Consider the following 13,050-nt stretch of genomic DNA (forward strand, 5'->3'; position numbering starts at 1 on the left):
GAACCCCACAAGTTGAATTCGTATCTGCCCAGGAGAGCCTGGTGGTTTGCCACCCACAACTGGAAACTCAAGGATGAACAAATCTTTCTGCTAAAAGAGTCCAGCCTCCTTCATAAAATAACAGAATCATAGAATATCAGGGTTGGAAGGGACCTCAGGAGGTCATCTAGGCCAACCCCCTGCTCAAAGCAGGACCAATCCCCAATTAAACCATCCCAGCCAGGGCTTTGTCAAGCCTGACCTTAAAAACTTCTAAGGAAGGAGATTCCACCACTTCCCTAGGTAACGCATTCCAGTGTTTCACCACCCTCCTAGTGAAAAAGTTTTTCCTAATATCCAACCTAAACCACCCCCACTGCAACTTGAGACCATTACTCCTTGTTCTGTCATATGCTACCACTGAGAACAGTCTAGAGCCATCCTCTTTAGAACCCCCTTTCAGGTAGTTGAAAGCAGCTATCAAATCCCCCCTCATTCTTCTCTTCCGCAGACTAAACATCCCCAGTTCCCTCAGCCTCTCCTCATAACTCATGTGTTCCAGTCCCCTAATCATTTTTCTTGCCCTCCGCTGGACTCTTTCCAATTTTTCCACATCCTTCTTGCAGTGTGGGGCCCAAAACTGGACACAGTACTCCAGATGAGGTCTCACCAATGTCGAATAGAGGGGAACGATCATGTCCCTCGGTCTCCTGGCAATGCCCCTACTTATACATCCCAAAATGCCATTGGCCTTCTTGGCTACAAGGGCACACTGTTGACTCATATCCAGCTTCTCGTCCACTGCCACCCCTAGGTCCTTTTCTGCAGAACTGCTGCCTAGCCATTCGGTCCCTAGTCTGTAGCGGTGCATTGGATTTTTCCGTCCTAAGTGCAGGACTCTGCACTTGTCCTTGTTGAACCTCGTCAGATTTCTTTTGGCCCAATCCTCCAATTTGTTTAGTCCTTGAGTCTTTATTTTTCGGAGTGAGGACTGGTTGGCCCTGCCGCTCCCTGTGATTGACCGACTCAACCACCATGGAGTTGTGCGTCGGGTGGGTGTATAAGTACTCGTGCCCCTTGGTGGGTACAAAGTACTTGTGTTCCGCCTTCTTTGAGATGGGGGCCAGGGAAGCCGGCGTTTGCCACAGGGTATTTGAAATCCTTGCTACCCCCTCATGGAGGGGCAAAGCCACCCTGCCCAGTGCCGAAGATGACAGTACATTGAACAGGGAGTCCGAGGGCTCCTCCAGCTCCTCTGCCTGGAGCTGAAGGCTCAATGCCACCCGTTTTAAAAAAGTTCTTGATGGGCCCTAAAGTCCTCCTGCGGGATGGAGGGGGTTGGGGCTGCTATCGCCTCATCCGGCGAGGAAGCTGGTACAGTACTCTGGGTATCTGCTGGCACCGGAGGGTCCACCACCTAGTCGGTCTCCAGGCACGGTGCCAAGGACGTATGTTCCACCGACCCTCTCGTTGGGGGCCTGGAGAGAGAGGCCGACGGCGCCTCTGAGGCTCTGGCTACCGATCGGGCCCCCACCGGGGGCTGCGTCAGAGGCCACGGTGCCCACTGGTACCGTGCTGCCACTGGGCCTGATGCCACTGCACCTGCTGTGGCAGCAACGGCCCCGGCTGTTTGGCCTGGCCCATGGAAGGCTGACTATGAGCGGAGACCAGGCTGATGAACGACCTGCCGCTGCCATGGGACCGGGAGGACCAGTACCGCCTGTAGCTGCTGCTCCGACGGGTGGACCCATGGCGGCATGGTGCTGGTGATCTACGCGCTGGGCTGCAGAGACAGTGCCTCGGCGGGAACCGGGAGTGGGATTCCGAGCGGGAATGGCGACGACGTCCATGCTGCGACTGGCTGCGGTAACCCCTGCGAGACGAGGACCTCTGGTGACGTCTGCTTCGGTCCCATTGGTAATTGCTCCGTGGCATGGAGCGGTTCTGGGAGTCCCGGTCGGACAGTACCCAACCAGACAGTCTGGTGGGAGTCGAGGACAAGCCACGTGGACTGAGTCCTGAATGGTCGCTGGGTGGAGAACGGCGTCAGGAACGTTCTTGCGACCGAGACCAATACTGAGCCAGGGGCAACTGTGGAGAACCCAGCAGTGGCTTGCCTCTGGAGTGGGGGCCGATACCGGCGGCGCTCCTGCTTACGGCATGGTCATAACATCTCTGGCCACCTGCAGGGCCTCTGGGATGGACGGCATCCGGACAGGCCTGGTCCTACGTGGTGGGCTACTCCGCTCAACGTGAGTTGGAGGCCTAGAGGGGATCGAGGACTGCCCGACATCGGTCTAGTCTCTGCCCTTGGTTTACCTCGGTGCTGCTGCGAAGGTGGTACTTTCTTAGCCTTCTTATGCCCCACAGATGGGGAGCGGTGCCGACTAGTCGAAGGCACCGGGAGGTCTCTGTGCACCGATGCTGTGGTGCCTGGTGCCGACTCAGAGCGGCGCGCCGGAGCTGGGGTCAGCGCCGACTCCATGAGAATGGCCCACTCTCTTAGTCCGAGGTTTAAACAACTTGCAAATTTTGTAACGATCACTGATATGGGTCTCACCCAAACAGCATAGACAGTCTGCGTGTGGACCACTTAGATCTCCTACAAGTGTTGCACGCCTTAAAAGCCGGGTCGCGGGGCATGCCCTGGCCCGGGTACTCTAATTAAATGAACTAACTGTAACAGCGAACTAACGATAGGTACTAGCACTGAACGAACGAAAAGTTCTGGGGACGAGCTACAGCAGAGCTGGAGCAGCACAGCTCCGATGCACCTTCACTGGTGGTAAGAAGGAACTGAGGGTGGGGGAAGCACGCAGCTCCCCTTATACCGCTCCATGGAGGCGCCACTCCAGGGGTCGCTGGGGTGCTCCCCCTACGGGTACTGCTAGGGGAAAAACTTCCGGCACCAGTGCACGTGGCGAGCACGCACACCTATTGTGGAATACACATGAGCAATCACTCGAAGACCCACCTTAGTCTGCCTATATGTATCAACTGCTGTTCTATATTGCTACCAAGCTGAAAACGTAGCCTCTATAAACGCTAGAAATGCCTTTCTCCAAACAGCCTGTTTTCATCCACAGTACTTAGAGTTATGACAAGTAACATTTTAACATGTTATAGTTACAAAGTACAGAGCTTTTAACATATTGCTGATGACATTCAACAATGGCTCAAAACAACCTCTAGTCACAAAGGAGAGGGCATTTCTGTAGGACAAGCGAAGCACAGAAATGCATACTTATGGAATGGATAGACAGGCAGTATCATGGAGCTATGAAGAAGACTAAATACATTTACAGAACTAGGCCAATGCTACGCTACAGTGTTAAACATGACATACAAGTTTTTCCAGGATCATGTCAACATTTATAGGAAAGGGTCTATTTTTCATAGTCCTGAGCTGACATTCATCTATGCAAGTAATATTTTTGATATTAACTGACCCCGTCTACCTTACAGCTCAGGTTAGGAAATCTGCTTCATGAAACCCTCAGGGTAAAACTGAGTCACAGACCAAAAATCTAAAACGTTAAAGTTGATCTAATACAAAAAATGTTAATACGACAGAAACGTGCTGCAAACTTTTATACTGAAAGTTAAAAAAGTTAAAAAAAGGAATAAGGTGTCAACACAGATAGTTTAGACCTAGATTTATTTTAATTGAGGGAATTATTAGCAGGAATGGGAACTAAATTGAAAATCCAAGAGTTTCTACTGTATGATAAAGCATTTAATCAAAATAGTAAAATCTTCCACAACAGGTAAAAATTTTAAAAATAACTTAATTTTTTAAAAACTCATAGACTTTAAGGCCAGAGTGGACCATCGTGACCATCTAGTCTGACCTGCACATCGCAGGTGACAGAGCCTCACCTACCCACTCCTGTAACAGACCCCGAACCTCTGGCTGAGTTACTAAAGTCCTCAAATCATGGTTTAAAGACTTCAAGTTTCAGAGAATCCATCATTTACACTAGTATAAACCTGCAAATGACCCCATGCTGCAGAGGACGGTGAAACCCCCCCCCCCCCCAGGGTCTCTGCCAATCTGACCCAGGGGAAAATTCCTTCCTGACCCCAACTGTGGCCATCAGGTAGACCCTGAGCATGTGGGCCAGACTCCTGGGAAAGAATTCTGTCGTAACTCAGAACCCTCCCCATCCAATGTCCCATCACTGGCCGCTGGAGACATTTGCTGCCAGCAGTCACAGATCGGCCACATGGCATTGCAGGCCGTCCCATCAGACCTTCCCGCCCAACAACTTATCAAGCTCAGTCTTGAATCTAGTTAGGTTTAAATACATATATTTAGAGATTTAGTTAACAGTGTTGACTAACACTGCCATAATAACATTCAACATTAAAAGAACTTTGAAAAATTCATGAACATCTCTACAAGCATATATATACTAAAGGGGCAGTTCAATTATTTATATCGCAGGTTTTCCCAGTTTAGGTATTAAACTCCGCTCCACAAACATACTAGCATTCATTAAAATCTAACATTTAGAGAGAAGTACAACCATCAGTTCAGCTCATGCACTGTGCTGCTTTCTTCTGCAGACAGACACTTCAGTTCTACTGCTGTTTGGATTTATAACATCCCTCTACTCTTGAAGCCATAAAAAACTATCCATCCACATCCCCTTAACCACAAAAAAACTCACTTATTATTCTGCCTAGTTGTGGCACATTGTACCTCAAAGCAACACTGTGGAACCGCCATATTCTCTTGTAAAACTGATTATTTTCACTACCTAATGTGGCTGACACACTCAGTTACCTTTCTTGTTAGTGGTACTTCTATTGGCACAGGAACCAGGTCTGCTAGGAGGCACCCATAAAATGCCACCATAAACATCACAGGATCACTGTTAGGAAATACGAGAGCCACCTATAACAAGATTGAGCAAAGCCGGTAAAAGTCTTTTAGAGAGTCTTTTTGAAAATACATTTCCCACATATTGTTCAGGATCATAACAAGAACTGGAGACATTTAAACAATGGTAATCACCATAGCGCACACACGCACATTCATCATTGTTTAGGAAGGTATACAAGCTTCATATTCACTGGATGAAGCAAACTGATCTCCCTGCTTGTGAATACATTATATAATCAATACAATCTTCTTGAATCAAAGGATTCCACAGAGCAGTTCACTTTTATGTAGTTCATTTCCACAAACCCCTTATAAAGAAGGTCCCTTCAATCAGATTTTTTTCCAGAAATGCTAAATATAATATTGCATTTAGCAATAATTACACTGACGTTACAAAGCTTTTTTGAGACAAAGCCATTTCTGACTGTCCAACTCATCCATAATTTTGTTCAGTCTTTACTGTCTTACCAATGATACAGCAATTTGTACACAGCACATGCAAGAGACTGTACTGACATTGGCCTTTTGCTTACTGTGATTCATTATGAATTTTATGCTTGCTGAAGGAAAAAAAATATACAAAAAAGGAATGAAGAAAGCTGCTTATTTTAGGGAAAAAAATGCACTACCTTACATTTATTAGCCAATTAAACGTGATAGTGATGTTTCAAATAATGAAAATGACCTCATCAGGTACATTGATTTTGCATTGCTAGTATCAAGGCCAGTAGCTTCAGGACTTGACATTTTGTCTGCGCTAAGAATTCACACTCCAGGTACAATAGGGTCAAGTATAAAGTCTACTGTTAAAAGGCTTGAGCAACTGAGAATAATTGTACGTTACGGGCCTGAACATCAGCACATACTGTCCCTGATTAGTCCTTCCGAAGAGCTGTCTAATAGAAATCACCACACCAGCTCCATGTCTGAATTACCAAGCTACCTCAAAAAGAACAGGAGGACATGTGGCACCTTAGAGACTAACCAATTTATTTGAGCATAAGCTTTCGTGAGCTACAGCTCACTTCATCGGATGCATGTAGTGGAAAATACAGTGGGGAGATTTTATATACACAGAGACCATGAAACAATGGATATTACCATACACACTGTAACAAGAGTGATCAGGTAAGGTGAGCTATTACCAGCAGGAGAGCGGGGTGGGGGGGGAAGGGAACCTTTTGTAGTGATAATTAAGGTGGGCCATTTCCAGCAGTTGACAAGAACGTGTGAGGATCGGGGGTGTGTGGGGGGGGGTGGGGATTAAACATGGGGAAATAGTTTTACTTTGTGTAATGACCCATCCACTCCCAGTCTTTATTCAAGCCTAATTTAATGGTGTCCAGTTTGCAAATTAATTCCAATTCAGCAGTATCTCGTTGGAGTCTGTTTTTGAAGTTTTTTTGCTGAAGCACTGCCACTTTTAGGTCCAAAGGCCTCAGTACAAACGAAGCATAAATTCTGAAATAAGCATTTTAATACGATCTAATCACTTCATTTAACATCATACCTACCACAAGGATTCCAAAGGTAGGACTCAAAAACCCTGTTGCAATAAACACCATTTCAATAGTGTTGTTCAGTGTACAGCTGTGTGTATGTGGTGTCCAAGAATTCTGGGGCAAGGAACAGAATGGCAAACAAACCTCCTCTCACTCTCATTCAGGATTCTCCAGAAGACCTGCTTTTGTTCCATGAGGCTCAGACAGGAGGCAAAGCCAGTGAGAAATACCAGCACGGTGGGAATGTGGAGAGTTGGCCTGACCAAGCAGCTCCCCATCCCCGTCGTCCATGACACAAAGGGGAGCTGACCTGGAGCACTAAGCTCCCTGTGTGGTTCCCCAGCCGCTCAAATGGAAGCAACAGCTCCATCATCTATGGGAAGCACAGACCAGTGGGTAGCAAGCTGTAGGTGGGAGGGCAGAGGGAAAGAGCGGGACTAGCAAGGTCCTTCAACTTCTAAGCCTTGTGTGACCACCCCACCTGCCCACCTCCAGCCATGCCACCCTACCATGTGGTAACACCAGCTCCGTGCTATCTGTTTAGATTGCAAGCTCTTTGTTACAGGGACCTGTCTTATTATTTGAAAGTACAGCACCCAGCAAACTTTTGGACATCATATAAATAAAATAATACAGGCAAAATTCCCAATAGAACTTTAGTTCCAAAACGCACAGCTCCTTTCAAATCTAGTTTTAAACATTATTCCAGTCTTACTCCAACGCAACGCCAGTAGTTACCTACCCTGTGTCCAGGTTTGAGCAGTGGTTCATTCTTACTGGTTAGTTTGTTAAGAAGTGTATATGCTAACTTCAAGCTCCGGCTCCAGAGTTTGCCTAGAATTAGAGCACAGATATAAGAATAAAAAAGCAACAGGCTACACTTTAAACACTGACTAGTGATCTTGGGTCCCCAACTGGGAACACCATGAAGGGGGCTGATTTTTAGAAAGCAAATGCCAAGCACCTTCTGAAAATTAGGTGCTTTTAAGGTGTCTCAAAGCTCTTAAATTATCCACAATAGAGTTACTGCCTGTCTTATTGTGCGAACACCATTATGTATGAAAAACTACTGAGTAACTAATTCACTGGGTCTATGGCTTCCATCACTTCTACTTAAGAGAACTGCCTTTCAGCAAATTGTAATTTAACAACTAAATTAGCCCAAGAACTTTTGCCTGGAGTATTAAAATATCTGGCAGCATCTTGTCAACTTTCCTCTCCGCTGACGATGCATACAAAGGGCAATTTCTCAAAATGACCCTTTGATGGTAACCTATTAAATGAATCATAGAAACATAGGACTGGAAGAGACCTTGAGAGGTCATCTAGTCCAGTCTTCTGTACTGAGGTAGGACTAAGTATTATCTAACCATCCCTGACAGGTGTTTGTCTAACCTGCTCTTCAAAACCACCACCAACAGCGATTCCACAACTTCCCCAGGTAAACTGTTCTAGTGCTGACCTACCCTGACAGTTAGAAAGTTTTTTCTAATGTCTAACTAAATCTCCCTTGCTGCAATTTAAGCCCATTGCTTCTTGTCCTGTCCTCCTGGGTTAAGGAGAACAACATCTCACCCTCCTCTTTGTAACAGCCTTTTATGTACTTGAAGACTTGTGTCCCCCCTCAGTCTTCTCTTCTCCAGACTAAACAAACTCAGTTTTTTTCAATCTTCCCTCATAGGTCATGTTTTCTAGACCTTTAATCATTTTTGTTGTTCTCCTCTGGACTTTCTCCAATTTGTCCACATCCTTCCTGAAGTACGGTGCCCAGAACTGGACATAATACGCCAGCTGAGGCTTCATCAGCGCAGAGCAGAGCGGGAGAATCACTTCTCGTGTCTTGCTTACAAGACTCCTGCTAATACAGCTCAAAAGGACGTTTGCTTTTTTTGCTATGGTGTTACATTGTTTACCCATATTTAGTCTGTGATCCACTATAAGCCCAGATCCTTTTCTGAAATACTCCATCCTAGGCAGTCATTTCTCATTTTGTATTTGTGCAGTTGATTATTTCTGCCTAAGTGGGGTACTTTGCATTTGTCCTCACTGAATTTCATCCTATTTAATTCAGACCACCTTTCCAGTCTGTCAAGATCATTTTGAATTCTAATCCTGTCCTCCAAAGCACTTACAAACCTCCCAGCTTGGTATCGTCTGCAAACTTTATAAGTTATAACTCTCTCTGCCATTATCCAAATCATTTATGAAGACCCCACTCAATATACCCTTCCAGCTTCATTGTGAATCATTGATAACTACTCTCTGGATATTGTTTTCCAGCCAGTTGTGCACCTGTTTCATTTAGGCTAAATTTTTCTCTAAGTTAGCACGGTCTTCTCTACATAGTTTATTGGTTTTACCAAGTTCTGCTTTTACTCTCTTCAAGCTTAAAACCAGGTAAAATAAAGTCAGCATTAGGTCAGTTAAAATGCATCTTTTTAAAGTACTTTATTACAGTGGCTCCCGAGCTGTGTTCTCTGGAACAATTGCTGGTCATTTGCAAAGAGGTGGCTGGTGGCAAGGTGCTGGCTCTTCTCATTTCCAGCTGATAATCCGCATTTAAAGAAGCTTTGTTGGTCACCTTCTCCCACATTTACTACCACAAATTTGTAGGGGCAAATGTTGCAATGGCTTATGTGCAAAAGGAACATTAGGAAAGTTTTTAAAATGTACGACTGGTACTCTAAAAAGGAATAATTAAATATTCCTGATTTTAGAGTAATTAGAACATTCCCATCATACACAGTATTTGAATTCAGCTACCAGAATTAAAAGTCTGTTTTTAAAATGACATTTCACTGAATATTTTGACAGATATAGATAGATTTGCATTATTAATAAAAGCATATTCAGGACTACAATACTTTTATACTAGTATATAACAGAAACATACATCAAATGATAAATTATCTTACGAACAACACTTTCATTTAGCCCACTCTCTAATTAAGAATGGTACTAGGTCTTTGCTCCACTATTATTTCAACATTAAACATACAAAAGTACATAAAGAAACTGGCTGTCCTGAATGCCATGATATCATACTTCATACTTAGCTAAAAAACAAGATCATCAAGAAAAAGAGCTGAAAAATAATCTCAGTTAGACAAACTCAAAATACGACTGGTTACCTTTTTAGGATTGCCTATTTTTAAAAAGGACTCCTAATTTATTACTATGACTTCAACTACTCTGCTTAAACTAGAACTAATTTCTAAGATAGTTAATTATCAGACATTATTTATATCAGTTCTAATTTTTTATTTATGGCTATCAAAAGAAAGCATCTGAATACAGTTCAGACCAATTGGCCATCTTGCTAAAGCCCCACCACTCCATCTACTCATATTAATTTATTCAATTACCTATCAAATAATGTTGCATAATTGCCTAGTCAAGTTTCTTGGATGTTTCATAGGAAATTTTAATAGAATGCATAAAGGCAAAGATAATTGCAAGTAACATGCTGCTGAGCTGCCACTGAGGAGTAACCAAATTATCTCCTAAAAAGCACCTGACTGCTGGAATACGTCCTGTTCACTGATGCAGCAAAGTTTCCTATCTGACGATTATCCTTCCATTAGCATATTCTGAATTCTAGAACTTCTGTTCTAAGTAATCATGTGAACAAGCTCCAGAAGTATCTACTTTTCAAATTTGATGAGTGCACTTTGTTCTAGTCATCTGTCCCTTTCTGCTCTGCATACAAGAAAACCTCACGAAGGAGGGTTGCCTTTAGTCTCCTCTTCTAGTGAGAAGAAAAGGAGGACTTGTGGCACCTTAAAGACTAACCAATTTATTTGAGCATAAGCTTTCGTGAGCTACAGCTCACTTCATCGGATGCATACTGTGGAAAGTGTAGAAGATCTTTTTATACACACAAAGCATGAAAAAATACCTCCCTCTACCCCACTCTAGATAAGCTATTACCAGCAGGAGAGTGGGGTGGGGGGAGGTATTTTTTCATGCTTTGTGTGTATAAAAAGATCTTCTACACTTTCCACAGTATGCATCCAATGAAGTGAGCTGTAGCTCACAAAAGCTTACGCTCAAATAAATTGGTTAGCCTCTAAGGTGCCACAAGTACTCCCTTTCTTTTTGCGAATACAGACTAACACGGCTGTTACTCTGAAACCTGTCTTCTAGTGAGCAAGTCCAATGAATTACTATGCTTATTGCTGATGAAAAAGCCATTTCTTGGAGAATCAGTGCAGATCCCTACTGTACATTCCCCCTCCAAACTACATTTTTCATCTTCTCTAAGATAAAGTCAACATTCAGTGGTCCAGGATACCACAATCCACACCTACATAGGAGTCTCAAAAGTGACAGAAAAATGTACTATATTCAGCAAGTCTCTTTTATACCGAGTGAAGCAAATGGCTCATTCCCAAATAACCAGCTCTTCCTCTTTCAATTTTTTCCCCATTTTTATTAAAGGTACCAAAGTCAATACTTGCCATAGGTAAGAGTATAGATGGCTTTCCCGGTTGTATCCAATGCAGTTAGACATGGGGTTTTTGGCTGGGTGGTCCCCCAGCGCTGCAGAGCAGCCAGGAGTGATGGGGGCCAGTTGGTAACCACACCTAAGGGTTCGCCTTTAAGTACAGTCATCTGACCTCCCTCTGGCTTTGGCTGATTTGGGTCAGGCTGTTGTACTAAACGAAGAACAACATTAAAATTACAAAATTTTATGCTTGAAATGCATGTGTCATACTTAACATCTCTGGAGTCCATTAACCAGTTCCAACTCTCCGTTCCTCACAGCTGTAGTGGCTTATTTCATTTTTAAGATGATGCTGTTTAAGGATCTGTGGGCTTTCTCCTTGTCAGAAAGTGTTTACCTTGGCTGGCATTTTTTAAATTCCAAATCTTCTATTTCACAAAAGACTTGGACAGATGACTAGTGAATTTGAATCCCAAGATCACTCTACAGCTCTGCTGTGGGAAAAAGACACTTCTGCTAACATGTCTTCTGCTTGTTTACATAGAGGCAAGATAGGCAGCAACTGGGGACAGGTTAGTAGAAAGGTAGCATTCCCAATTATTAGAGCAGTGGTTCTCAACTCTGGTCTACTGCTTGTTCAGCGAAAGCCCCTGGCGCACCAGGCCGGTTTGTTTATCTGATGCGTCCACAGGTTTGGCCAATCGTGGCTCCCACTGGCTGCGGTTCGCAGCTCCAGGCCAGTGGGGGCTGCGGGAAGGGCGCCCAGCACATCCCTCGGCCCGTGCTGCTTTCTGCAGCCCTCATTGGCCTGGAGCAGCGAACCGTGGCCAGTGGGAGACGCGATCGGCCGAACCTGCGGAAACGGCAGGTAAACAAACCGGCCTGGCCCGCCAGGGGCTTTCCCTGAACAAGCGGTGGACCAAAGCTGAGAACACTGGATTAGAGGGATGTTCATTTTTGGGCACTAAGTTCCCACATGATTGATGCTAAAGGTTTGAGAGAACCGGGGGACAGGTAGGATTGTAGAATATATTTAGACAGAGCACGTATCAGCGTATCAAAAGCCAAACCAGTACATTGATTCTGTGTGTTAGGACAAGTCTACACTACCATGCTACATCGGCACAGCTGCACCGATGCAACTGTGCTGCTGTAGCGCATCTGGGGAACACGCGCTATGCCAACGGGAGAGCACTGTGCCGTCGGCATAATTAGTCCACCTCTGTGAAAGGTGGAAGCTATGTCAGTGGGAGAGCGTCTCTCGCCTTTCATAGCGTGGTATGGACAGTGCTTTAAGTCGATGTAACTTATGTCACACAGGGGGGTGTCATTTTCACACCCCTGAGCGATGCAAGTTACACTGACTTAAGCAGTCGTGTAGACCAGCCCTTAGATATGAACTACAATACAAAAAGAGATCACGATTAGGCTTAGGATTAGAGAACATCTGACATTCCTAATATTTTAAGGTAAAAAAACCTCCCATCATCATACTATACTACTCATAGTATATTACTCATTATTAATAGTATTATATTATTTACTCATCATATTATATTACTATAATTTTGCTCTTATTGAAGATTTAAATAAAATCATCTTTTGAAAAGGTCAGCCTCAAAGATGAATGTTTCATAAATTTTTGAACACGTGCAAAAAAAAGTTAGAAAAAACTATTTTGCAAATATAATTATAGTGGTTGCAACTGGTGGGACTGCTATTAACATAAGAATATTAAACATGCAATATTAAATATGAAATCTGCAAAAAAGAAAACAATGTTTATTTAGTGACATCTAGCAGTATTAATAGCAAAAGTTAAAATAATTAAAAGAGCTGTGATATTCTACACTAGTGTTGGCACAAGGTCTGACAATCTGAAATACTGGACATACCGTAACTTGTTTTGTACTTGGAAAAGACAAGATAAACAATACGCTGCCAAAGAACACCAACTCTGCCACGATGTAAGCCAAGAGCATGGGGAAAAATGTTTTATAGTACTATTTAAAGAAGCAGAAATCCCTCCTCTCACATAGCTTGTGGGGACAATCAGAAAACTGTGGAGATATTAGTTAACAGCTCTTACACAGCTGTTACCTTCGAGTAGTTCTTCAAAATCATCAACAAAGAACTCTTTCAGTGGTGGGCGCTTTGGTCTTTTCAAGGTGTTTAGAAGTTGTTGGATTTTTGAGGAAACTCTGCTATTCACTGGAACACCTGTCAAATTCATA

At 43.9% G+C, this 13,050-nt stretch overlaps 1 protein-coding gene across 8 annotated transcripts in view; it reads right to left on the reverse strand.

Annotated features, from left to right (window-relative positions):
• Nucleotides 1-13,050, reverse strand: part of DIP2A (disco interacting protein 2 homolog A) — a 241,219-nt gene that overhangs the window by 73,193 nt on the left and 154,976 nt on the right. For all 8 annotated transcript variants that reach the window (XR_013347437.1, XM_077829458.1, XM_077829453.1 and 5 more), the window contains 4 exons: nt 12,917-13,036; nt 10,830-11,027; nt 7,112-7,203; nt 4,769-4,879 (listed from right to left, as the gene is read on the reverse strand). Coding sequence is in view for 7 of the 8 variants with exons in the window: in XM_077829458.1 (XP_077685584.1) it covers nt 4,769-4,879; nt 7,112-7,203; nt 10,830-11,027; nt 12,917-13,036 (521 nt within the window). In the remaining variant the exon portion in view is untranslated. The remainder of the gene's footprint in view (nt 1-4,768; nt 4,880-7,111; nt 7,204-10,829; nt 11,028-12,916; nt 13,037-13,050) is intronic.

Source organism: Eretmochelys imbricata, chromosome 11, assembly GCF_965152235.1.
Source record: "Eretmochelys imbricata isolate rEreImb1 chromosome 11, rEreImb1.hap1, whole genome shotgun sequence".
NCBI lineage: Eukaryota > Metazoa > Chordata > Testudines > Cheloniidae > Eretmochelys > Eretmochelys imbricata.